Genomic DNA, 27,349 nt, shown 5'->3' with positions numbered 1-27,349 from the left:
GTAGTTTCGTTTCTTAATTTCTAATGCAGCGAGTTTAATTAATTGTTATTTTTCAATAATTTAAATTTGACATTTACTATACCAGTTCCATGGAAACAATTGAAAATTAATCATATTTTTATTAAAATGCGACTTTTATAAGATAACAGCGCTGCGATCGATTTAACTCTTCTTTCCAATTACTATGCTCTCTGCCAATAAAACTTAGAATTTCACATTTAATCTAAAAAATACACAATTCATGAATTAAAGCTTTTTTTTTGTCAATGTTTTTTAATGAGCTTTTTTTTTGTATTTTTCATTATTTAACGAAAATACGTTATTGAAATAAAAATTTAAAAAAAATAAATAAATCGAAAAAGAAATTATATTAGTTTTATTATAATAAAAATATCATATGTTATATAAAATAAATAAAAAAGAAAGAAAGCTATATATTACTTGTACAAAATAAAAATAAAAAAGATTTTAATTAAACAAAAATATACTTTTAATTAATTAATGACTATTAAATATTATACACTCGAAACAAAACAAAACATTTTTGTAAATACTTATAATTAATTATTAATGATTATATTTGAGTGCAGTGTGAAGATGAAAAAAAAAAAACAATTTAGTAAATTAAAATTCATTATTGTATTTGTTGTACATTTAAAAAAAGAAACAAGAAAAAAAAACACAAAAACAAAATAAAAAATAATATTAGCAATTTGTATTTGTGTCTATTTTTATTCTTATTGGACGATCCGCTACACGATTCATTCGATATATCATTCCAATATTTGCTGAATCCATTGGTTTCAAAATCAATTGTCTTAAAATCTAAAAAAAAAGGGAAAACAAACAATTAACTGAGTTAATTGATAAAATACTCTTTATAGAAAGTATTAATGTCAGTGCTTGCATTATTTTTAATAAATTAGAAAAGTTTAAAAAACCAGCACAATTATGGAAGCCTTTGGTTTTCGAGAATCACAAGACAACTAGTTGAAGCTACCTGCAAATTTTGAACTGCCTATCTTTTATAGTTTTGGAGAAAATGGACACCAAAATTTTGTCGTAATTTGTGCCCTCAAGGATTAACAGTGGTAAGGAATATTTTTTACAGTTAAATTTTTGTGTTATCTCTAACAATTTACAAGATGGGTCCCACAGACTCAAGACCCAATTGACTTACATTGCCCATTTACGAACTCAAATTCACTTTTTACGTCCTGAACACGCTAAAAAAAGTCTATGGTTCAATAATATATTTCAAGCAGTTCATTTGAATACAGTTTGATTCAATATAGAAAATCACTTACCTCTTTTATTGCCACTATTATTTCTTGTTCAGCTAATCTTCGACCTGGACACATTCTAACACCATATCCAAAAGGTAAAGATGCAAACATATTTTTATTCGATTTATTTAACCATCTTTCTGGTTTGAAGTCAAATGGATTTTCATAGTATTTTTCATCTGTAGACGTTATTGACAAAAATGCCATAACTAAAGTCTTTTTAGGAACTCGATATCCCGATATAATTGTATCATTTACCAAATATCTAGCATGAGCTCCGGCAGTCGGTGATAATCGCAAAGTTTCTTGTATACAAGCACGCAAATACATGGTATCCCCAGCCAAGGACGCTGCCCGAGCTTTATCTTGGATCTCAGTATTATGAGACAAATAATGTAGTAACATTGCTAAAGTTGTAGCTGTTGAATCAATTCCACCCAAAAAGATTTCCATACTTAGCATGACAAATTGATTCCAATCCACATGTTTTCTTCTCAACAGTTCAAACATAAAAGGATTATTTTCCGAAATCACGCCAGGATTTTTTTGATACTGATTGTAAATATTTTTCAAATCTGTTTCAATACTTTCATAAATAATTTGATGTGATGATTCAAGCATTTTGTATGCTTTAGTTTTCACTAATTTCCATATTGGAGGTGCAATTAATGTCTTGTATAATCCGTCCATGAATTCAATACTAGCATTCATGATTTTTTGTGCGTGTTCACAATCTTTTGATAAACAGTGATAACGATTACCTGGCGATACCATTGAAATAGCTAAGCAAAATATAAAGAAATTTGTTAAAAAGTTCAATAAGTTAATGATAACTAAGAGTTGCAACCCGACAACAGGCGATAATAATTCGTACTAATTAAAACAAGAAATGGGCCCGATTTTAGTAGTTCCACAAAGACTACCTGATGGCCATTCTTTTACTTCAAAATATTCAAATCAGATAAATCCCGCCAACTGGCGGTAAAAAGGACAGGTATTGCCACCTGGCGGTCCAAATTAGAACTACTGAAAATGGGTCCACTTTAATTAGTACAAATTATTATCGTTAGTTGGCGCATTGCAACTCCCAGTCATGAATAATGTTCAGTATTTTTACTTTTTTACCTTCTATTGTAAATTTCATCGTATGAGAAAATATATCATCCACAATTCCATTAGAATTACGTTCAGAAATTAAATAATTGACGAAATCTTCGGCAATTTCTTGTTGTTTATTCAAATATTTTAAAGTAACAGAAGATTTTAACAATGGGTTGATTAATTGTCGGTTCGATAACCATGATTCACCATTTTCGGGAACAATTCCCGCACAATGAAAATTTTTCTTACGATAATGTGCTAATGCAGGAAATATTGGACGTTGTGGTAATTGACCCTCATTTTTAACAATTGTTTTTACATCGTCTGCATTTAATGTTATTACAACATCTTCACCATTCAAATTTAATTTAAATATTGGACCAACTCTCGAACTTAACGTTTTTATAGCTTCTGTTAAGCGTTCTATCGAAAATTCACCTAAAAAATTTTGAGAAGAAGGTGATTTTATCAACTATCACATTTGGTTCCGATACCGGGAATGGAACCAGAGCTTCCTGGGTCAAATTTCGATTCGATTCCCGGTTTCGGATATTCTATGATATAACATTGTTGTTAATATCTGTGTAAAATGGAAATATTTATCATGAATAAAGTTGTAGAAAATAAATTAAACTATAATTGATCAATGTACAGAGTGTCCCTAAATCCCGTGGCTCGGTGATTTAGTGATAACTTTCAAAGGTCAAACCACACACTCAGAAGAAAATATAAAATGAAAACTTACCTTTTGGTCGAAATAAGTATCCGTGTCCAATGATTGGTAATTTTTTGAATGTAGGTATGTTTTTATACGTTTTTGGTGTATTCGAATAAAATCGAATTTGACGATACATATTAACACTGTATTTTATTTTCGTTGACATATTTTTATTTTTATGTAACTTTTCTAAACTTATTAGTTATGTATAATGAATTAAACATTAGTGCACACATCTGAATTTAAAGTTGTGTATTATGTTTTGTAAAAAATCTAACAAAAATATAGCCAAAACTTCATATTTGTCTGGATATAAAGTAAAAATATTTTTGAAATTTAGTAAATTTGCGTTTAAATCACTTCATGTTAAATAATTGGCCTAAGAAAGCTTAAAAAATTTTTAACGGCATTCATAATAGTTTGTTATAAAAAAAGAAAAAAACTATGAAAAGGGTCCAGTGCCTGTTTTCATTAGTACGAATTATTATCGCCAGTTGGCGGGTTACAACTCCTAGTTATCATATGGACGTTGAAGAGAGATATCTATATTAACACAGCAATTGAAACATATTATTTATACGCAACGCTAATGTCCAACGCAACTGTTTCTCATAATACATATTCTGTATCGATTCTTGTGTTATTATAGATATCTCCTTCCAATTACGACTAATACTATATAACTATAGCCGTTTCTGTTCAACAATAGCTATTAATTTGGGTAATTATAATATCTCAATAATGAAACGGTGAATAATTTTTTTTTAAACTCAGAACAACAACATCAATGTTCAGATAGTTTTTTGAAAATAAAATTAAAAACGAAAATTATTTCGAGTTAGAGACAGTCATGCTCGATTTGAAATTTTTTTGGTAATTGTATTATTTCCTCAATAAGTATAAAAAAATCAAAAATTTTCGAACCCTATACCCATAGGTAGACAACAACCTTAAGTGACGTTTAAACTGGAAAGTTTTTTTGCTTAAAAACTAAAAAAATTAATGTATTTCAGGACAAACTAAGCAATTAGTAGATTCCCGCCAAATATTAATAAAAGGTTTGTTTTAATACTTTTTTAATTCTTGATTTTTATCTCACTTCAAATAGTTTAAAATGACATTTGGTATTTCACTCACGCCGATTAAAACGGACCTAGTATTTTTAGGAACATTTGAATTTTAAAAGTTTTTTTATCGGTCTGTTGACAATTTTCTTGTCATTTCAGACCAAAGTGCATGCGACTTTTTTACCAAATATTATTTTTAAATGAATATATAAATAAGGTTCATAATCGCGTGGTTTATTTATTTCTTACAAAATTGGAATCTGTTCTCAATTTCTTTTTTTTTTTTTTACATTAAACAGGAAAAATTTATTAATGATTTCGATTATAAGTTTGGAAGCTTTAAATAAAATCGTAATTATTTTGTAATATTTAAAATAGGTCAATTTTCCAATAGAGAAAAACTGTGAAAATAATTAAAAATGCACATACATAAAAAATTAATACCATTAAAGGCACATTATTTCTTTTTTAATGCTGGTAAGTTTATTAAAATATGTATAATTTAATGCACTAGTATTAAAATAATTATTCTGGGTAAAATTGGACCATCATTGTAAATTTGGAACACTACTTTTTTGTCCACTCTTTGTGGATAGCCCTCGTAAAATAATCCAAGTATTTTCCCCATCAAATTTTGGTCTATAGTCTCTTGCTTTAAGATGTTTAAAAATTTTCAACCAATTTCGTTTCGTTTTTTAAATAAAAATGACGATAAGTAAAAATTTTCTATTTTCATTGTCTTTCGGAAATAATAATATCAAATTAGATAATACAGGGCCGGATTACATACAGGGTACGCGGAGTACGTTCTTATGGGGCATCATCAACTAAGGGAAAAAATATTGAAAAAATTGAAATGATAATTATGGGGCCAGAAAAATTAAAAACAGGTAAACAAGTTTCTTGTAAAAGGACGACCATACAGGGCACATGGGCGACGTGATTACTATAAAAAACGTCTATAACAAACATATATTGTGCCTATGGATCTCTGGCTTTGGCTTTGGGACAATTGTCAAGATTGTAGCTGGTTTTTTCAAGAAAAACTATTTTTCATAAGTTTGCTTCGATTTTAGCAACTGGGCCTGTTGTACCGTTTATGCCCACATTGGGAAAACAATTTGGATTTTCTGCGGGAGCAATTGGATTAATATACACATGTTTACCTGTATTTGGAATGTTTGCAAAAACTGGATTTGGTGCGCTGGCTGATCGATATAAAATGCAAAAGAGTATTTTCTTATTTTTTCAAGTATTAACCGCAGTAGCATTTTTTGGAATTATGTTTATACCAGAAAAACCTGCAGTACATACCGAATTTGAATGTGGGGGGCATGATTCAGAATTTGAATTATGCTCGAATAATTTAAATAAACAATTAGAAAAAGAAATTTTTATCAAAAATCAGAATACAACTATGAAGTGTCAGGTAAATTTTTATTATCCGAAAATTAAGGAGATAGGATTGAATAATACGAGGGATTTCAATGAAATTTTATAAATACATTTTTTGATTAACAAAGTTTCCAAAAATTACAACAAAATTCCTAGGTCATCGGGCTTTTTATTATTATATTATCGTTCAAAGTTGGCTGAAAAAATGATGAATCATATAGGTTATCCTTTTCAATTGGATATTTCTATATCAAAAAATCTAAAGAGTGTGATAAAAAACTATCTAAAATATTTAGACAATCTTGTAGTTTATAATTATACCATAAAAATATAAGGTTGTCGATGATATAAAAACAAAATTTTAATTTAATTATAAGTTCATCGAAATCCATCATTTGACGCACAGAGACGACTATAGTTAGAGTATTGATGATTGAAGAGCGATATGTATATTATCAAATTTATAAACAGCACTTGCACACAATATATTATATATTTTTGTAGTTTCGTGGTATTGTAAAGCTAAAAATAACACATTATTTGACTACAAAGCATGTGTTTGGTTTACATGTATGTACCGTGCAATAAACCAAAACTTTTTTACAATACTGTAGAGAAACAATTACGATAAAATGCGTTAAATTGTTATTGCAAATAACGCAGGTTTACTTTTTTTTCCCAGTTAAAATGCAAAATGGACGATACAACAAAATGGGATACAATATGTGAATATTGGAATAGTACGAAATATTGTGAAAGTACACATACGAACGTACCACATACATTTACGTTCACTACTTTATCACCGATTAGTTTATCGGTACAACTTGATTCGTGTGTATATTATCGTGTGACCCAGACACAATTTTCTGATGATTCTATGCATACACCTTTTTGTCCGTTAAAAGATGATAAGAATGTAAGTCGACATATGAGTATGGATTGTGAAACTACATGCGATTTACAATTGGTTAATGAATTATTGGATGCTAGTGATAAAAATGAATTTAAAGATTATAAATATTGGATATTCTTTGTTTTGCTAGCATTGAGTTGGATTGGTATGGCCGTTGTGGTTAGTGTTGGTGATGCAGTTTGTTTTGAAATGTTAGGTAATGTTATCTTTTTGGACCATAGATATTTGAATATTCACTAGATTGTCGATGATATAACAGAACTTAGGTTAGGTTAGTGAGGCTGTCCTGGGTCGGGACACACTTAAACCATGGGTCCGTTGTGATATCAAAAAAGAGTTGGCTACTAGATTCAATCTGATGTCAGAGCATGATGTACCCCATCAAACTTTGCAACTTTTGATTGGTTAACTACCAAACGAGCTTAAAGCCATAATAGATTAAAAAGGACACCCTGTATAAGATGATTATGCGAACTCGACTCGCTTTTAACCAATATTTTTGTTGTAAATGACAATAAATGAATAATTATTTCTAATTTCAGATTCTAAACCACATTTATATGGATATCAACGTTTATGGGGATCCATTGGATGGGGTTTATTAGCTTTATCAGCTGGATTTCTCGTTGACTATATAAGTCATGGTGCAATCAAGAAAAATTATTCTATTGTATTTTACATAATGATAATAATGGTGTTTTTCGACGTTCTTTCATCGCTTAAGTTACAAGTAAGTGAAAAATTGATTGATTCAAAGATTTATCTTGTTGGCAACTTACATGTCGGTTTATGGGGTCGTTTTTATTTGCTGCACTCTTTTTGGTTTTAACTCTCAACCAGCAAACAAATTAGAACGTGCGATAAGGAACAAAAAATACTTAACTGTGACCCTCGATACTGCTATACTACCTTAATTTTGTTCATTTTTTCTTTCAGTATAATCAAACAACATTATCCGTTTCGATATTACATGATGTTGGTAAATTAATAACAGAAATACGTGTTTTTGTATTTTTAATATGGTGTGTATGTATTGGAATGTGTACGGGTCTTGTTTGGAACTTTTTATTTTGGTACTTAGAAGAACTTAATGAAAGTAGAAATAAGTCAATGGGCTATACACAAGAAAATACTGATCATATGAAAACATTAGAAGGTGTGTGTTCACTTTTTTCTTAAAATAAGGCATCTCTATCGGCTACGAACCGAAATTGGAATCTTGGGTAACTCGTTTGTTTGTTTATGTGTTGCTTGTATTTTTCGTTACAGGTCTATTAATGGGTATACAATGTTTTGGCGGTGAATTACCATTCTTCTTTTTATCTAGTTTTATATTAAAAAAATTGGGTCATATCAATACAATGAATTTAGTTTTAATTGGTTTGGGTACACGTTTAATATTGTATTCTACATTAACATCACCATGGTTTGCCTTACCAGTGGAATTGTTACATGGTCTATCGTATGGTGTGTTTTATGCAACTATGGCATCATATGCTAGTATTGTAGCACCATTGGGTACAGAGACAACAATACAGGTAATATTCTTTATTATTATGGATAAAAAGTCTTTTCAGGTTCTTTCCCAACCAATATTAGAAAGTAATGCCAATTTACGTGTCTAATGTTTGTTTGTACCTCGAAATATGTACAAATTTTCTTGGTCGACATTTTGGTGGTAGCGGAAAGAGGAGGGAATGATTTTATATCAATTTTGAAAAAGCCACCTTGCTCTATGTTTTTATTATAATGGTTAAAATAGAAAATAGCCTTGTTTGACATTAGTTTAGAAATCTTAACGAATTTTATGATGGAACTGGAGGTGTTCTAGTTTTACGTAGGTAAAATGTTAGCTAAGAGCAGGTTTATGGAGAGCATTTTACAAGAAACCAGACAATTTTAGGGTCATTTACAATAATTCGCACGACTACTGAGCCGGTTAGCGAAACTTAATCTTCTATGGCATTTGGATCCGCAAAGAACTTTGTTTTTAAAACAAGCAAATCGATTATTGCGACACTGATTCACAGCAGGCTTACATAAAAGATGTCTGACTTGCTACACCATCTCCAAAGAAATTGATTCTCTAAAATTTTGTCATTATAGTTTGTATCTTAGTACTGCAATTCTTGCCGCGAAAACCAGTTTTAAATAATACTTAGTTTCAATTTTTTGTCACTACACTCTTCCAACGTACTGATTTTTGCTTAATCACAATCAAACTGTAAAAAACACCAACGATATTGTTGCTTACCGACGTCATATTGACAGTGTGTAAGTTTCCAGTGACAAGAGGAAGAAGTTGAACTTAATTTTTTAATGACTAGGCTAGTCAAGTAGTTAAATATTATCAATTCAAGTCATTTGAATATCCTTCAGGTCATTAGTTGAACGGGGCCATTTAGTAAAAAGGCTAGGCTGTTAATTGAACGGGTAATTAAGCCAGTTGACTGCGACAATGATATAAAACAGGGTGTTGTTGTATAGATAAGATATATATTTAATGATTTTAGGGTTTAGTAAGTGCCGTGTTTGAGATAGGTGTTGCACTTGGTAGTTTAATTGCTGGTAAATGTTTGGATGTGATTGGTGGTGCTCAAACATTCCGTTATTTTGGTATTGGTTGTTTTGTTGTATTAGTAATACACATCATTGTACAAATGTTAATCAAACGTAATGGTCGATATGTACCAACTATCGATGATAAAGGTATGTAATCAAATGTTGTTATTGTCTTTATTTGTTTTTTTTTTTTTTTATATTTTAGTCAACTCAAAGCTTTACAAAGCTTTATTAGTCAATTTTATTTAGAATTGTAGACATATGTTAACGTAAAATTGTTATTTCCGTCAGATTGTAAACTTGTTACAAAAAAATACTCTAACTAGCGCTAACTCAGCAACTATTAACGTATTCTATGTTTAGTTGGTTTGGGTTAAGTTAGCACGGGTTGGGATCGTTTTTGACCTTGAATCAGTTTACAGTCTGACGAAAATTATAATATTAGGATGATACATACATTTTTTAAATTGTTATAAAACATTTTTCAACAGGAGTTTCTTATTCAAAACATAGTAAAATTACGCAAATTACATTGAGAAAAGGTGCCATTTAAATTTAATTTAAATTAGAAGTTTGAAAAAATGGTGTGTACAAAAATTTGTTGACTTGGGATTCATCCATTATCCATGAAATAAGTACTACACAGATTTTTTTTTAGTTTAAATTCTAAATGAATTCTATAATTTCTTATAAATTTTTGATAATTATTTTGATGGATTCTATCACGTCTTAAATTTTGTACATAAATTTTTCGAACATCTATTCATATATCTTCTATTTGGTAAAAGAGTGTATCCCTAAAACGGTTCTTATTTTATTTTAGATTCTATACTTCTGTATAATACAGTGATAGAGTTTAAAACAGGATAAAAATCTTTTAAGAGACACCGTTTTACCAAGACAAGGCAAACAAATTGCAAACTAGGTTGTGATGAGAGAGATCAAATATAAATTATGGGATTTTAACGCTAGGTCATTAGAGACTCGAGTAACAAAAATGCAAACCATACCTGTTAGAGTCTTTTATAATTGTGATAGTTTTCTTAGTTTCTCATATAAAGTTTGTAGTTTGTGTTCTTATATAAATTTTGTAAATATAGTTAAGTCGCGATTTAGTTTTTTTTTAACAATTGCACATTGCCACACTACAAACGACATAGTGATCCAAATTAAAATAAAAACAATTATTTTAATGTTTTATATAATAAAAATTTTTTTTTGTCAAAAACTGCTACCGTTAAATATATATCTATTCGAGGTAACACTTAAAGTTATTTTTTCTATCGCTAGATAGACTCTTTCTTAGCATTAAAATCCCATTGTTTCGATGAGATAGAACAGTGATATAAACTTTTAAATGATTAAACATACACAATTTGTTTCCTATCATATCGGATAGCAATATTTAACGTATAAGTGATATTTACATTTACAGTATTAAATACATATTTTTAGTTCCTTTTTCAAAGTTACAATCAAATATATTCAATAAATTATTCCATAGTGTTTAAAATGTGCTACTGGATTATGAATGTCCAAATAATTATGGATATGCGCTTGGCTATTAAAATTAAACATGAATACAGCCAAACCTTGAAAATAGTTTGTTATAGGTTGAAAATTTAAATTCCATATTTAGTATTATTGATGAACAAGGTCTGGGAATGTTTCATATTCGATCCAAGTGGTATACGATTAATTACACGACGTAAAGGATCAAGAAATACAGTTAATTAGTAGTTTACCAAAAATAAAAATAGTGATTCCAAATTTTTGGCTACCCTGTACATTATTAAGAAGTTTTAAATATACCTACATACTTTTCAGAATAAGCAAAACTTCTTATAAAGAATGACTTTAATTCTTAAAATGCAAAATAAGGAAATTTACAAGTATAGTTACCTCTATCCGGGGACACACTATATAAGAATAGGGATAGGGAAATTTCTAGAAATACTATTATTTCCGCACGAGGCGTCGAGCTAGTTATAATTTAATATATTCACGCTATGTAAATGAAATATATTTGATTGTTTCTTAAAATTGATTACAATTAAAAAATTAAGTGTACTTATAGCATTAATTAAAAATGTAAAACCAAAAAGCATATGTACTTTAAAATAAAAAAAGGTGTATTGGGAAATTTTTTTGAAATATATTTTTACATACTCAACAGATTATAATATAGTTCAAGCACGTTATGCAACACCACCTGACACTGACACCCAGCATATAATCGACGATCAACAGGATATTCAACTTGTTGAAGTTAATAAATCTAATAGTAATCATTATCATAAGTTAACAGATGTTTTTACATAGAATCCAAACACTTATTTATATTTACATAATTTATATGGAAAGTGGAATTCAATATGGTGCTTTGATGTTATTTATAATTTTAGCAGATTTTAAATTAATTTTCAGAGTTGTTATTTAATTTCTAATGATGCACTATCACTTACGTGTCACCATTTTTGACACATAAAATTGGGTTGTTGAATAAAAAATTAAAAACTTGTGTATAATTAAGGAGTTAGTTATATCCAGTTAGAAATTTCAAAGAATCTATTTTTTTTGCATTTCCGGAATGTACATAACAGGTTGGCTGATAAGTCCCCGGTCTGACACATAAATGGCGTCGCTAGTATTAAATGCATATTATTTTTATATAGTACCAACCTTCAAATGATTCGTGTCAAAATTTGACGTCTGTAAGTCAATTAGTTTGTGAGATAGAGCGTCTTTTGTGAAGCAACTTTTGTTATTGTGAAAAAAATGGAAAAAATGGAATTTCGTGTTTTGATAAAATACTGTTTTCTGAAGGGAAAAAATACAGAGTCCGGAAACTCATTATCAAGCCAAGTTTTTGCTTCCACTGTATTTTTTCCCTTCAGAAAACAGTATTTTATCAAAACACGAAATTCCTTTTTTTCCATTTTTTTCACAATAACAAAAGTTGCTTCACAAAAGACGCTCTATCTCACAAACTAATTGACTTACAGACGTCAAATTTTGACACGAATCATTTGAAGGTTGGTACTATATAAAAATAATATGCATTTAATACTAGCGACGCCATTTATGTGTCAGACCGGGGACTTATCAGCCAACCTATTATATTTAAGTATATTCTCTGAAAATTTCAAGTTGTTTCGAGAAATATTTACGAAGAAAAACGCATTAAAACAAATTTTAGCTGAATGTAAACGTCTTTTTAAACTTTAAACGCGTTTTTCTCGAAACAGCGTTTTCAAAGTTGGTTAGCACCAGGTATTATCCCCAGGTATTCCCGGGTATTCATCGAAGGAATAAGAATTCTAAAAATTATTTTTAGACAACTTTGAAGTAGTAAACTTTTTTTTTTGAAAGCAGCCATCTTGTCAATAATCAAAATTTGGACTATTTTTTCTACGAGCGTTTTTGTTTCTCTTTTGAAAAGTTTTGTTATAAAACTTATATGCGATTTTTCCATTTTTGTTCAACAACTCAATTAGCGCCAATTTTCTTTAGATTTCACATATACAGAAAATTCTATATCAAATTTTACAACGCGTAAGTGTTGGTTGAATCTTCAATTTTCATTTTTTTTTCTTTGAGAGGAGGATTCTTTAAGAGAGTTAGTTTTAGATAAAAATGACTGAATATTCAACACTATCAATAGGGTTTTCCATTGAGGACTATACATTTTATTTTTATAAATAAAATGCAAACGATTTTGAAATATTATTAAAACTTTCCTAATTCAGTTAACCATGGGATTTTTTTTCGAGAAGTGATTTAAATTTAACTCTTTGCCCTGTTTTTTTAAATTATGTATTGAAATTTTCTTTCATTGTCGCTATAATATGATAAAATAGATTTTGATATATTTGAAAGGTTTTAGAGATGTCGATCGCACTTAAAAATTTAATCTGCCTTAATCATATCTCTAAGTGTAGCAAATAAAAAAAAATGACGAATACATTGCAACAAAATGAAAACGTTAATAATTTTAAGGTACTTATAATAAATAATATATTTTATACGTTATTAAAGTTTCGTTCTCAATGATCAGATTTAAATAAATAAATTTGATTATTGAAAAGGCGGTTTAAGAGTACTTACCATTTAATTTTAAATTTATTAGAAAAAATTACTTTTTATAAACATACGACAACGAGTATGATGCTTTAAAAGTTCCTTTAAATTTTACAATTTATAAAAACTTTCCATTTATAGGTAACGAGCTATCAATACTTTTGAGTTCATTTTTTATACCATAAAATTGGGGGCTCATACCAGGGTGGACCATTTTAATCTATTATGATAATAATAGCTCGTTTTGTAATTTTTGTTCCGACATCAGATTCCCCGGGTTGATTTAATAATCAACTTAGATCCTAAAAAGTAAGGTATAGGATAACACATAAGGAAGTTGATCTTTTCTAATTTAAAGTGTTATTCTATCTCTTACCTTTTAGGATCTAAATTGGCTACAATCTGATGTCAGAACATGGTGCCTTCCATCAAACTCTGAAACTTTTGTTTAAGTTATTTTTTGATTGGTTAACTACAAAAAAAGATATTTAGGTGTATAGATTAAAATGGTCCACCCTATATATGATTCATATTGATCAATTTGACTTAGGAGAAATATCTTGAAGATTTTAACGTTAAATCTAAGAACAATTATCCTTGACAAAACATTCCTTAACTATTTATTTTATTTTATTTTGTCCTTAATGACTTTTCTATTCCAAAATTTACATTTAATACTAAATAACAATCGGAGTCTGGTCATGTGATTGCAAGTTGATTTTTTTAATGGCATTTTATATGGAAATAATCTTGTAACCAATGCTCTTCAAAAATTCCTACTAGACAGTGCTAAAAGATGCTAAATCGATTCAAGTTCACATTTCAAATTCTAAAATTTGAACTTTGTGGCATGGAACTTTAATTATTGTATCAAAAGTCTTTGTGCATACATTGTTAGCTAATTCCTTGTTATACTATCCCTCAGAAACAAACACGAAGTGGACGAAATGTATTTATTATTTTTTCCTTACTTTAATTTTATTAGAGGCAAGTACACCTAAATGTACCCCAAACGTTGTGGTCTTCGCATTTTATTTCAGTCTAATCGCTATCTTCGCATTTAATTCGTAGTCTTCGCCGGCTGGCAATTAGCATGTCTCGTATTAGCATTTTTCAATGAAAATAAATAATCGTTTCTTCAGAAAATTCGTAGTGGGGATGAGTTACGCACATTTTGATCGAGATTAGTTTCGACATGGCTCTGTCTATTTAAAATTATTTCATTGTTAATAGCAGCAAATGAACAAAAATTTTCTGTATATAAAATTTAATGATCTCAATATTTATTTTATACTTATAAATCAGTCATTAGAGTCAAAGATAAACAATTTGTTTAGTGCGATACCGGGAATATGATTGTAATATGAGTGCAGCAGAAACTTTCAAAGGAATAAGGGAAGGAAATTTATAGCTGCGATGTTGATGATATTTTGCTCGCTATGAAAAAACAAATCTGAAATTTTTTTACGTTTCATCGCAATTTAACACTTTAATAGGGGGCTCGCGTCTTGCGCCGACATTGGATAGTTACCTAATTTTATTCCTCATCTAAACCACACACTCTTGCTCCCTCCAGCGTTGTGGTAGCTCAAATTTTTAGCGCTCAACTGAACTAACTACTTACCTTCTTACCCACCTCAAAGTCAATTTTTTTTATAGGGAATAAGAATATAAATTGTCCCAAAACTGTCATAACATACCTACTCCTCCAATCGCACTAAATGAATATCTTCTAGTGCCTGCTCTATACCATACAATAAAATGGCGTAAAGAAAACAAGGCTAGTCAGTGTGCACCTTCTGTGAATATGACGTGCTAAGTTTAGTAAGCGCAATATCAGTTATGCGTAGAATAAAAATAATGGAAGTATGAATATTATAATTCTCATACCAGATCATCTTGTTTTCTTTACGTTATGAACCATTCCGTACTTTTTTTTAAAATTATAATTGAGGAATTTGAGTATTTATATAAAAAAAATATAATTAATTGAATGGGTGCCTTAGAATATCAGGATATATACCAATTATATGTTGTAAATATATATATTTTTATTTATTAGGGGTTTAGAATTAGAATATTGACATAAAGAATTTTTTTTACTTACCAATTAATTAGAAAAAACTTAAACTATGAATATGTGGTGCACTCAATAAACTATAAACTTCTTATGCAAGCGATTCTGGTTGATATATATTGAACGTTTATGAAACTTGGTGAAACTTTAATGCTAAACCATATTTGGGAGACTCAGCTGATTTTTTTCATTGAATGCAAAGACAAAACGAAGTGTATCATATGTTATCATAAATAAGTGCTACTGTACTTTGGGAATTGAAGAAAGCTTAAATCGGGATTTACAGTTTTTGAATGACATAGTGTCCTAAATTAAAATAAAAACATTTATTGAAATATTTTGAAGTTTTATATAAATATAAGTATCAAATTTTTGTTCAACAATATGAAATTAATAAGAAAGGATCGAATTAAGCTATCAGCCATATTTAGTTTCACGTTTCTCGAGACTCAAATAAAGTTATTTTGGTTCGAAAGCATAACTAAATTTATCGAATCAAGAGCAAATTGAGATCGTATCAAGATATGATACTATTTTGTGAATCGAGTTTATTATATATAAAATTGAAGATTGCATAAGAAGTTTTAGTAATAAACAAATAGTGATGGGGAAAAGTTCAGTACATAACATGAATTGTTTAACGACGATACTGCTCACGCAACTTCTGTATGGGTTTTGAATCGTTTTTTTGGTGTTAGTAGTTTTTTGTTACATTAAAACAAACACGCCAAGGTCGTTAAACGATCTCACCTTCAACTCATAAATTTCAGCCCTCTAGCTTGAATCGTTTGAGAGTAATTTAAGGTTCCGAACTTTTTCCCATCACTATATAAAAAAAAACACAACATTACCAAAGACTTGATAAGAGTAAGATGTTTCGAATGTAACTTATAATTTTTTTTTTTTTTTGTTAACCAAGACATATTTTTGTGTGTTTTTTTTTCCTTGATTATTTTTTTTAGATTTCTTTTTATTATTTGATTACTTTTCAAATTTTAATTTAGCTAAAATTAAAAATATACAAACCAAAATCGCACATTATGACGCACAAGGGCTAACTGTAAAATTTTAAACAAAGCTAAATCTAAATGGCAGCTTTGTTATATACACTTATTGATAACTGGGAGTTTCAACCCCGCCAACTGGCGATAATAATTCGTACTATTTAAAAAAAATTGAGCACACCGGTTTTCAGTAGTTCCAATTTAGACCACCAGGTTACTTACCATGAATAACAATTCTGAGTGTTCGGCTTGACATGTCCTAGTTTGAAAAACTTATACCGAACAAAAAAGGATGTTACTTATATACGCTCGTAAGAAGTTATACTTATTCGGTAATAACAAATATAATAATTTATAAATAATGTAAACAAATAGTACATACTTCACTTAAAATATCAATTGTGTTCATAGATGACAATTAATTCATTTCATCTGTCATCTATCCATTGTTTATGTATGGCTGGAGAACGAATCTTCATATATCGTCAATTTATTCCATCAGCCTGTTATTTATTAACCTGTGTGCGTGGGTGAGATGATATTACATTTTATGAATTTTAAAATAAGAAAATTTAAAAAGAAATTTGAAAAGTAATATATGATTAGTATTCTTAATTGCATGTAAAAGTGAGATGTTCTTTTAGTACAGTCAAAGACATAAAAGATGATGGAAAATGAGATAAGGGGCTCATTTTTTGCTAAAATCTGGTGGAATGTGTTCCTTAGGTGTCAATTATCATTCGTAAATCTTAGTTTACTTCTCGAGAGTTAATTGCGAAAATGCTTCTATTTGTTAATAAACAATAAATTATTAATTAAATGAAACGATCCCTGTACAAGTTGATTTAAAAAATTAATAAATATGCAACTTGCATTACAAGTTGCATATTTATTAATTTTTTAAGTCAACTTGTACATGGATCGTTCCAAGTAATTAACAATTTATTGTTTATTAACAAATAGAACAATTTGGGCAACTTACACGCTGTTTACGTTTGACATTTGACACATAAGAAAGATATTCCACCAAGTTTTAGCAAAAATTGAGCGGGTTTTAAACATTTAGCCAATATTTGCAATATCTTCTACTGTACTATTTTGAAATTAAATAGTCTAAATTCATAAGTGGATAAATCGAATTGAATTTATCTTCGAAATTAATTACAAGCCGTATTCACTTGAAGCGACTATTTAATGTCATATGATAAACACATTTTTCATTTTACTTTGAACATAAATTTTTATGACAAATGATGTGATATAGTAAAATAAAAATAAAAATTATTTATTGAAAAGTAAAATGAAGTAAATTAATAATGATCAATATATTTACGTAGTTGTTGAAATGGTTTTAGTTTAAATTGAGTAAAAGTGTTTGTGATATAATTTGATTATTTATGATATTGTTTATTTTATTTTCTACAACTTTTGTTTAAGTTATTTTTTGATTGATTAACCACAAGACGTGCTATTAGCCATAATAGATTAAAATGATCCACCCTATATTATTAGGATTATATTTTGGCCAAACTTACCTGAGTGGTTGAATTAAGTTGTATCTGCGAACTTTTATTTAAAGCTGGAGAGATTAAAATGGGCCATTCTATATATTGGCTAATATTTTCACTATTGGAAATGGCTTAATAATACGAATTCAAAGTTAACTTCGATCTAAGCTTGTAATTCGAATGCGGCCTTTAACAAGCACTTATAATGATCGATCACAAACTCTTTTACTGTAGTCAGTTATGTTTTGTAGTAGTGTGTATTGAATTTGGTTATTGTTAATTGTGATTAATTATAATGTAGTTAGTTAATGTCTCAAAAATGATTTATGTATTTATTCTCAATGTTATATTATAAATCTATAAATTATTATTAGTTGTGCTCAATTATTTCTTCTTTTATTTTATTAATTAATTCTATTTGTTTATTATTTATGTGAACAATTTATTAAAGTTATATATTTAAAAATGAATTTTTTTTAAATTTTTATTTGTTACCCATAGTGGTCGTAGTTAGCCGATTCCTTTTATGTTTTTTTATTTTATGGATTGCAAAAGCATGGTATCATTGTCTGCTGGAAAACATCCTTGTCTTAAACATTGTTTTAATGTATGGTTTGTTATTTTAAAAGGTGTATCATTTAACTGAATTGTGCAAGCGGCAACGTTGTTGAATTTACTCTGTATGATGTTAGCACACATGACATTTACGCGATATCGTAAGTGCTACCTTAAGCATTAAAAAAATTTTTTTTAGAAAACTACTCGACTACTCTACGCATTAGTAATCCGTAATAAAATATGGAGGGTAGAGATTTCTACCCTCCAAATATGAGGGGAAGAGATTTAGGAGGAGTGAAAGGTAATATTTATTGTGAATATCTTCAATTACAGTTGAACCTGAGAAAACGAGACTAAAAATAGCTGGGAGTTTTTTCTTCCTAAGAAACCATTGGTATGTATCTATCTTACACTAACCTTCTTCTTCTTCCATATTCTATTAGGATATTTCCATATCCTAGAACTATCGCTGCGATCTATATCATTAACCTCGTGGATGCCATTGTTTGTAAGGAACCACCAGTAAGATCATGTCAACTGATTTAAAGGTAGGTCAATTATTCGTTTTATTCCTCCATGAAGTAGCCCCAAACAATTCACAGACCAATTGATCTATGGGCTAGCTGATCTCGTTCGTTTCGATGGCTGTGGCTTAAAATGTTAATAGATATGTTAATTTTTTTTTAGAAAACTGCAAATGTGAATAATTTTGAATTTTATAAACGCTATTGAACTTAAAGCTTAAAAATGAAAGACTTAAATTAAAAGGAGCGCAGCTTAAATTAAAAGCTGTAGGTATAAGCTTTTATTGTACTAAGAGATAAGTAAATTTTTCCCTAAGTCACCTATAAAACCTTTTACGTTTATTCAATTATTGATAACTGGGAATCGCAACTCGCCAATTGGCGATAATAAGTCCGTACTAAATAAAACAGGAAGTGGACCGTTTTCAGTAGTTCCAATTTAGACCACCAGATTACTTACCATTTATCAATAGATGAATTAAGAAAATAGCAGCATTAACAGAATTATTAACATATGCCTGCGAAATTTTGAATATGTTAATAATTCGTTATCACACGTATATCGAACAAAACTGTATCTACGTATCTACAGAACTGTATCTACGCCTCTAAAATGTGAAAAATTTGTCATGACTTAAATAAATTAAAAAAGTTACTATAATAACTTGTTATGAGTTTACATTTTGAAAGTAATTTGAAGAGCATTACCCCAGTGCGGTAATGAACGCATACTGAGCGGGGAAAGTACTTCTTATCTCACGGGCGTAGTTTTTTATTCTTTATCGTTGGTAAAGGAATCTCTGTCTACATTTTAGACTTAATCCCGGTCTATAATAAGAAGTTTATAAATGAATAAAATACATTTAAGATTTATTTACTTACCTCAACTCATTATTTATTCAATCATGTTTTCATTGTCATTTCAAATACATCTTGTCATTATCAAACAAAATGCTTTTTGGCAGTTTTTCAATGTTGAATTAAAAGTACGTAATTTGCAATCCATTTCCTGTAAAAAATAATATTTTGAGCAAATACACTCAAAAAAATTTTTGTTTTTCACAATTTTTAATTTTAACAATAATCAATCGATTATTCGTTATTCCATGAAAGGAATTTGATATGAAATACAAAATTGTTAAATACACACATGTTAGCCTTGACTATATTGTTAGTGAACCATATATGTGTATGAAATTTAAAAATAACGACGCTCAATGTTACTAAATTATAAAAAAACTGTATTATCTTTTATTATAAAGTATTAATATTTAATTGTTTTAATCAAGTTGATTCAATTGATTGTCAGTTTAAATTAGTATGAACAAATTTTGGATACAATTTAATGGAAAGTTTTTTTAAATAATATTAAAATTGCCACTTCTCCCGATTTGATCATATCGTTACTAATTAAATTACGATTTTGTCCCAATTTCTTAGTTCAATTTTTGTAATATATAAGATTCGTATTTCGATTACCATAGAACCATCATGAGTATGAATTAGCTTACGGTAATTACTCTTATTGTATAAATATTATCGAAGATAATGAATGAGAACTCTAGGATATTTCGAAATAAATTTCGATTTTTGCCCCAATTTGCACGGTGCAGTCCGCCACCAAATTAACAAAGAGTAACATTCATAATAAGAGTAATCATTAGCTAATTCTTACTGATGATGACTACATGGTAGTCGAAATACGTATTTATAAAATACAATACAAAAAATTGATCTAGGAAATTGGGGCAAAAATCGAAATTTATACTCTTATTGTGTATGTTACTCGTTGCTAATTTGGTGGCGGTCTGCATTAAATTCGTGGTGCAAATAATTAATATTGATGATGACTACATGATAGTCGAAATACGTATTTCTATAATACAAAATTAATCTAGGAAATTCGATTTCAAAAACCTCCCGATTTCAAAAAGCAATTTTTTCTAATAGTTTTTTCAATATCACGCTATTTTGTATCTTATTTTCACAAGTCTGCTTACAGAAAACAATTAATTTTTTACTTTTAATTTTGTCTGATCTAGATGACGTTAATGTGACAATTTATCCCATTCTCCTCTAATGCCCTAACGTAATTAGAAACTAAGCTTAGTAATTAAAAACTTTACAGTCATTAAAAAAAAGTTCTTAACATAATCTAATAACTTAATCTGTGCAATTAAGTTATTTAGCAACAATGTAATATTATTATCTGAAGCGAACGACAATTTAATCTATCATAAATAGCTTTATCGATGGTGTAGTATTTATATTTTGAAATAATTTCTTAAAAATTTGTCACATGTGTGGAAAACTTTAAATTTTCAGGGAATTTTGTTAAAAAAAGAACATTATTCTTAAAGAATTTTCAATTTTTTTAAAAGCACGTACGATTTATGTGCTATCTTGATTTAAATTTATAAATATTCAATGAGGACGATTTACAAATAAGAAGATAATTGAATAAAAAAAATTTAAAACCTTTTTTTTCCAATATTTAACAAAGCTGGGCTTTAATCGCCTGCAAAATTTTTTCGGAATGTTGTTGAGTAAGCTTTACACTACAAATTAAAATTTTATACATATTAAAAATCTGATATTTTCATAGACTTTTTGATGGATGAAAATGGATAGATTTTCGGTCAATATTACTTTTTTGTTCAAAAAAATTAATTTAAGCATTATCCTACCGGATTACCCACCGTCAACCTGCACTTTTACGTTTAGAAGTATGCTTTAAACGGGCGATACTGCAAAAATTTCTCGTGTGAAAAATCATGTTCAATGACGGATTTTACCGTATCTATTATAGAATAAAGGAAACCCCATTCGGCATTCGAAAGTAAACTAGATTTTTAATATTAAATTTCGATTTACAAAATATTACGTAAGAATGGGTTCCCCACTCCCCAACGATAAGAGCATGTAGAGATTTTTTAACCCGCTCCTTAATTAATGGCACCTTATCCTCTCGCTTCGCTGGATAATTTCGATTTTAAAAAGAAAGTAATTTGGTTTCATTAAGATTTTCCAGCGAAGCGAGCGGGTTACTGTTAGTAAAGTATATTAGTAATACATTGTAATATATTATTCCTTTTGCTGACATACGTGTTTTTTTTTATTTTTAAAGGAGAGGAGTCATCAAGAAAATGATGGTAGAAGGCGGTAAACCTCTTTGAGAATGATGCTGATGTTGTTTGTTCAATCAATGTGTGGGAACTCAGCATATCACAGCACATGAATGCATGTGTGATATGATGTGGTAAATCTAAATCATTTGAAATTTATAGTTTTATGAATAATAAACTGATCAGTGATCAAGTATTACAACTTAAACATGTGTGTAGTATATATTTATCGTAATTTTACTTGAAAGATATTTAATTTTGAAAACAAACACATCAGCTGTGAGAGTTCCTTCAGTATTACTACTGTTGAACAAGTGAAGTGTCAAGTTCAATTAGAAATTTCATATTACACGGCTGTTGATATTCTCCTATTGTTGGAATTTTTATAATGCATGATATATTATCTCATGTAAGTTCAATTTTTTAATTATATACGTATATTGTTCTTATCGGATCTGCTCTTATCTCTCCCAGCTTTTAATAGAGTTTAATCTTGGTGCAAACTGGACAACGGCTTCTTTCCGTCGTAACTTTGGGGAAATTTGGTGTATTATATCTCCCCTCTAATTGTATCGAAATTAGTTGCAAAAAAAGGCAGATTATTCATCGCTACATATCTGCTCAGTTTTTTTTATCTTCCCTTTAATTGGGGGAGAGTATCAGTCCCCTTAAGATTTATTGCTATAAATAAACTATTATTGTTATTTATTGTTAGTAACAAATTAAAATTAAAGAAAAAAATAAATGATAACAATTACAATGTTAATAATACAGATTGTTAGTGCCTGAAAGAAAGTTATTGTTTTCATAGCAACAATCGATATCAGATATTTCATAATGCAACGGTTTAAAATCTAAACAAGAGTTTATCTTACTATGCTAGTCTTATTCAGTGGGTATGTTATTGTGACCCCTTAAAGTAGTGCGAAACTACGTTTTGCAAGCAAAAAAAAGTTGTGCTACCTACGTAATTTATGAAAAACAGAAAAATTTTGGAAAAAATGCAAAAAAAAGATGAGATTTTGACTACGGCCCCTGTTTAATCCGACATAACTATAACGGTAATTACAATGCAGATTTATTATAAATACGTGAATTCTTTGTGACTGAAATTATAAAATGAATGAAATCTTATCTTTTTAATTAATATGTAATTTGTCGGATTACAAGGTTCCGAAAGTTCCGCACTCTCGGCCCCAGGTTGCAAGGGGCGACAAAATGCCAAATGCGAAAATCGATTTACACATTTTAAGTGTTGATTATTGAAATACACATTAATTTTTGAAAAAAAAGACGCCGAAAGACGATCTCGCTCTACCCTGATTTGGGGATAGAGCCGGCGCTGGGTGGTGAACCTTTATGTATCAACGTGACATTTTTGTGATCGGTGACGTCCCCAAAATATTGTGTCGCGTGCCATTGGTTCGCCATCTAGGTACTATTGTGTTATATTATTGACCTGGCTCCTAAAATTCATGTCCACCAAGTTTTGTTTTCTTAAAATGTTATCATATACATTCTAAAACTACTGTACTTTTAAATTATCTAATTTAGTTATAAGTAAATATGTTTATTATTTATTGTTTATACAAAATCCAAATTTCTGATATTATTTAGGAACAAAAATATTTGATAAAAATTATTTCGTTTGAGAAAAAATAAGATTGATATAATCGGATGATTTTTTTTTTCATATGATTTAGAAAATTGAATAATAAGATTGACATTGTCATTAGAAAGAACTAGGGCTGCCACCTCTCCAGATTTTATCGGAAGATTCCCGAAATCGCGTAATCTCTCCCGACTACCGATATCAACATAAAAAGGGTTAAAAGATGTTTTTGGATTATTTATCTCATATTTAGATAAATTCGACAATTCTGAGCAGCTTTTATTTTATTAAATAACTTGAAGCATATTAATTTAAATATTTAATTGTAAAAAAACTTTGGACACACCAAAAGTGTGGCGACCAAAGTAATAAAAAAATTCGAATTTTGTTATGAAAATCGATCATCTCTGACACTAGGCAAAATATTAAGAATCGGCCCAGGCTGAGTTTAAAGTTCAAATTTCGGTTAAGTATCTTAACAAGTAAAATTTACAAAATTGAAAAAACCCCCGACAAATTTTTCGGGTATGGAACCCTTAAAAAACTTCGCTTGGAAAGTTTATTCCGAAAAACCATAAAATCCGGGTTTCCTATTCGCTCTTTATATGCGCTGATACGATATTGACACCCTGAAAGAGTGACATCCAATACTTAAAACATTAAAATATTACATTAACTTGTTTTTAAGTAAAAACTATTAAAATGAATATAAAACAAAATTTTATTTAATTAGGCATTAATTTGTAAAATTTACAACTTAAATAAGAAATAAAATATAAAAGTTGTGAAAGTTTAATTACTTTCGTTTTGTAAAAAGATTTAAAAGATGATGATATTTTTAAATTCTATGTGGGAGATAGCATTAATTTTTGAATGTTTAGTTCGTTAGAATCGTATAACTCGTAATGCATTTGAGAGTGTATTAGGTGAAATCATTTTTATAAAAATAATCTATTTCGGGAACATTAGACATACATACCTACAGGTTTATTTATTTATGAGTTAGCGCTGACTCATCGTTATTCGTTAATAAAATGTGTCTAAAATTTTCAAAAAAAAAGAACTACGTTTTTGGCAATCCAAATTTTATAATAATACTTTATGTAGTACGGGTTCTTTATTAGCAAATTAGTAAAAAAAAACTTGTGCTGACATAAACATTTTGTAGGTCTGAAATAGGCCAAAGTTCACAAAACCAAATAATTTATCTTACTTTACCTACAGGAGATTAAATGAGGGTGAAAATCGTTCTCGTTTTCTTGCAGAAAAAGCCACACCTATACTTAACGCCAACTAGAACTCAGTAATTTGTTCGTTAATAAAAAATGTTCCTTATAAAAAAATAAACAACTTTTGTTTGAAACATTTTCTTGTAAACATCACTGTTTACCCACGAGGGCGCTAATTAGGTGAAAATTTTGTAGTATGAATTAATATGGGAATATCAGTTATGTGTGTGTGGCTATTTAAGAGTGGAATTCTTTCTTTATTTACGTGACGTCGAAAAACAAACGATTGCGTCATCAAAACTGTCTATACATGGTATTTCAATAATTAAATCAGTCAATTGTTTATTTTCACTTGTTTTTATTAAATTTGGGAGATAAATTATTTCACCTGTTCCCATATTTGAATAAATAAACGAAACTTATATGCTTGCCAAATTGCTTACTTTATTTTTCAGATTAAATCTGAAAAATATTCTTTTCATCTAAGAATTCTCACTATTAGTGTATTCATCATTTATTATTTTTGAGAGTACGATGAATTAGGTGAAATTTTTCAACGGTGCTTGGAATGAAGGAAGTATTGCAGTTACCTGAAAGTTTGAACTCGAAAATCTATTTTAAACTAAATGTATTTGATGCACTCAAACGACCGATTGACACAGTGACGAATTTATACTTTAAGTATAGTAAACTATATAATTATCAAATAACCTCCTAGTCTATAAATTATATACTAGCAGTTACCTGCCGGATTTATATATGCGTTTTTGTAAACAACGCGAAAATCACACAATTTTAATAAGAACTTTCTAGGAGAGTAATCTTATGCATACAATTCTTCAAATGCATTTAACTAAGAAAAAGAAAAGAAAATTTTAGTAAGAATCTGTTTAGAAAATCGTACTTTCTTCAAATAACTTAAGCACTTTCAAACAAAACTCATCAAAAGCAATAACTTTTAGAAAGTTTCAGTATTTTTTGATAGGTGAAAATCCTTAAGGATTTTAGTATAGATATTTAATCTATTTAAAATATTTAAAATTTATTTCAGTATCGAAATGATGGGTATGCCATTATTGAAGATTTTTTCTCTGCCTCAGAAGTAGAAGAACTTCGCCATGCAGGCGAAGAATTCACAAAAAATTTACCGGATGAATCAGAACGGACAATTTTCAGCACAACTAAAAGTGAACAAGTAAGTAATTACTATATTCGGTTCAGATCTAGTAGAAAGAAGGGTTTTTACAGATAACATGTACCTTGACTCCGATGAAAAAGCTGAAATTTTAAAATATTTTTAATCGACCTTCTTTCTAAAAACCCCTTTTCTTTTTCCTAAAAATCAACTTTTTAATAATTTTAACTGGACTATACTAATTAATTATAGAGGGCTTTACTTTATGGACCTCCCAAATTTGAACTATACTAATTTTAAAACATTTTTTAGGCATCCAAAAATTATTTCCTAGAAAGCGCGGATAAAGTACGAATTTTTTTTGAGGCAGACGCATTAGATGAAAATGGTAAATTAAAGTGTGATTCAAGTTTAGCATTAAATAAAGTTGGACATGCTCTACACTATCTGCACCCTGTATTTAGAAAGTATAGTTTCGATGAACGAATTAAAGAAATATGTTTTCAATTAGGATACCAAGATCCTGTTATTCCACAAAGCATGTATATTTATAAAAATCCTGGCGTTGGAAGTGAAGGTAATTATAATTAATTTTTTAGAAAGTTTCATATAATATGATGATTTCATGATATGATAATAAGATGTGTGTTTTTGAAACTAACATTTTTTCTTTGAAGCATTTGCCTCGATTAAATTTATTTATCGAGTTTCAAGCATATGTCAACTTAAAAAAGACTTACAGGGTGTCATACTGTTCTCAATAAAAATGTATTTATTTTCAGTAAAATCACATCAAGACGCCTCCTATTTATACACAGAACCATTAGCCCTTACTGGTTTTTGGTTTGCATTAGATGATGCAACATTAGAAAATGGTTGTTTATGGATGATACCTGGATCACATAACGGTGGTGTACATCGACGTTTTATTCGAAATCCAGATAAAGAGTCAAAAGAACTGCTAGTTTATGATAGATCTGAACCTATTTACCAAAAAAGTGCTTTTGTTCCTGTTCCAGTCAAGAAAGGTGAGTTTTGAAAAATCAATTAAATTAAAAATGAAATTTTAGTACGACTGAAATATTGTCATACTACCTTAAGCCAAAAATCTTTATTCCGACTCTGTAATAAGTGCATGTAAAACACTCGGAGTACAAAATTTCTGTGTTGTAAATTCATTTAAAAATATTGTAAATAATTATGTTTTTAGGTAGTTGTGTGCTGATAGATGGTTTAGTTGTGCATCGAAGTGAAAACAATAAATCGAATTTGCCACGGCACGCATACACATTACATGTAATTGAACAACAAAACACCGTGTATTCACCAGATAACTGGCTACAACCAACAAACGATTACAGTTTTCCTAGTCTATATAGAAATAATTAACTACCTCTAATTTCAACATCTAAAACTAGCTCTGTATAAATTTTATTTAGATTAATCTTTGTA

The 27,349-nt window shown here is 29.0% G+C and overlaps 3 protein-coding genes across 4 annotated transcripts; 2 read left to right on the top strand and 1 right to left on the bottom strand.

Annotated features, from left to right (window-relative positions):
- Positions 1–705: 705 nt before the first annotated feature.
- On the bottom strand, positions 706–3,256 carry LOC123295827 (probable cytochrome P450 49a1). The gene is made up of 4 exons (XM_044877287.1): positions 3,133–3,256; positions 2,412–2,825; positions 1,308–2,068; positions 706–825 (listed from the first exon to the last, which is right to left on the bottom strand). Exons 1-4 carry the CDS (start codon positions 3,239–3,241, stop codon positions 706–708), a joined length of 1,404 nt encoding a protein of 467 aa, XP_044733222.1. The 5' UTR covers positions 3,242–3,256.
- A 1,201-nt stretch (positions 3,257–4,457) lies between these two features.
- On the top strand, positions 4,458–22,014 carry LOC123296870 (major facilitator superfamily domain-containing protein 6). 2 transcript variants are annotated; one of them, XM_044878558.1, is made up of 8 exons: positions 4,458–4,649; positions 5,249–5,601; positions 6,250–6,679; positions 7,026–7,213; positions 7,420–7,639; positions 7,753–8,021; positions 8,997–9,192; positions 21,924–22,014. In XM_044878558.1, the coding sequence occupies exons 1-8, from the start codon at positions 4,592–4,594 to the stop codon at positions 21,944–21,946; spliced, it is 1,737 nt and encodes a 578-aa protein (XP_044734493.1). In that variant the 5' UTR covers positions 4,458–4,591; the 3' UTR covers positions 21,947–22,014. The 2 variants fall into 2 exon arrangements, with proteins under 2 accessions (XP_044734493.1, XP_044734492.1); XM_044878557.1 differs by lacking the exon at positions 21,924–22,014 and adding an exon at positions 11,222–11,419.
- Positions 22,015–22,173: 159 nt separating this feature from the next.
- LOC123296871 (phytanoyl-CoA dioxygenase domain-containing protein 1) lies at positions 22,174–27,349 on the top strand. The gene is made up of 5 exons (XM_044878559.1): positions 22,174–22,330; positions 25,814–25,957; positions 26,210–26,474; positions 26,680–26,925; positions 27,108–27,349. The coding sequence occupies exons 1-5, from the start codon at positions 22,310–22,312 to the stop codon at positions 27,284–27,286; spliced, it is 855 nt and encodes a 284-aa protein (XP_044734494.1). The 5' UTR covers positions 22,174–22,309; the 3' UTR covers positions 27,287–27,349.

This window comes from Chrysoperla carnea, chromosome 3 (assembly GCF_905475395.1).
Source record: "Chrysoperla carnea chromosome 3, inChrCarn1.1, whole genome shotgun sequence".
NCBI classification, from domain to species: Eukaryota; Metazoa; Arthropoda; class Insecta; order Neuroptera; family Chrysopidae; genus Chrysoperla; species Chrysoperla carnea.
Note: the sequence above shows the minus strand (reverse complement) of the source record. Positions and strands in the feature narration are given on the sequence as shown.

Excerpts from the sequence above, each read along its gene's own strand:
- LOC123296870 (XM_044878557.1), top strand. The coding sequence starts at position 4,592 with ATGCACATACATAAAAAATTAATACCATTAAAGGCACATTATTTCTTT. Across the intron at positions 7,640-7,752 it reads TCATATGAAAACATTAGAAG|GTCTATTAATGGGTATACAA; the intron begins GTGTGTGTTCAC and ends TTTTCGTTACAG. Across the intron at positions 8,022-8,996 it reads GTACAGAGACAACAATACAG|GGTTTAGTAAGTGCCGTGTT; the intron begins GTAATATTCTTT and ends TAATGATTTTAG.
- LOC123295827 (XM_044877287.1), bottom strand. The coding sequence starts at position 3,241 with ATGTATCGTCAAATTCGATTTTATTCGAATACACCAAAAACGTATAAA. Across the intron at positions 2,069-2,411 it reads GATGAAATTTACAATAGAAG|CTATTTCAATGGTATCGCCA; the intron begins GTAAAAAAGTAA and ends TATTTTGCTTAG. Across the intron at positions 826-1,307 it reads TAATAGTGGCAATAAAAGAG|ATTTTAAGACAATTGATTTT; the intron begins GTAAGTGATTTT and ends CTTTTTTTTTAG.
- LOC123296871 (XM_044878559.1), top strand. The coding sequence starts at position 22,310 with ATGCATGATATATTATCTCAT. Across the intron at positions 26,475-26,679 it reads TCCTGGCGTTGGAAGTGAAG|TAAAATCACATCAAGACGCC; the intron begins GTAATTATAATT and ends ATTTATTTTCAG. Across the intron at positions 26,926-27,107 it reads TCCTGTTCCAGTCAAGAAAG|GTAGTTGTGTGCTGATAGAT; the intron begins GTGAGTTTTGAA and ends TTATGTTTTTAG.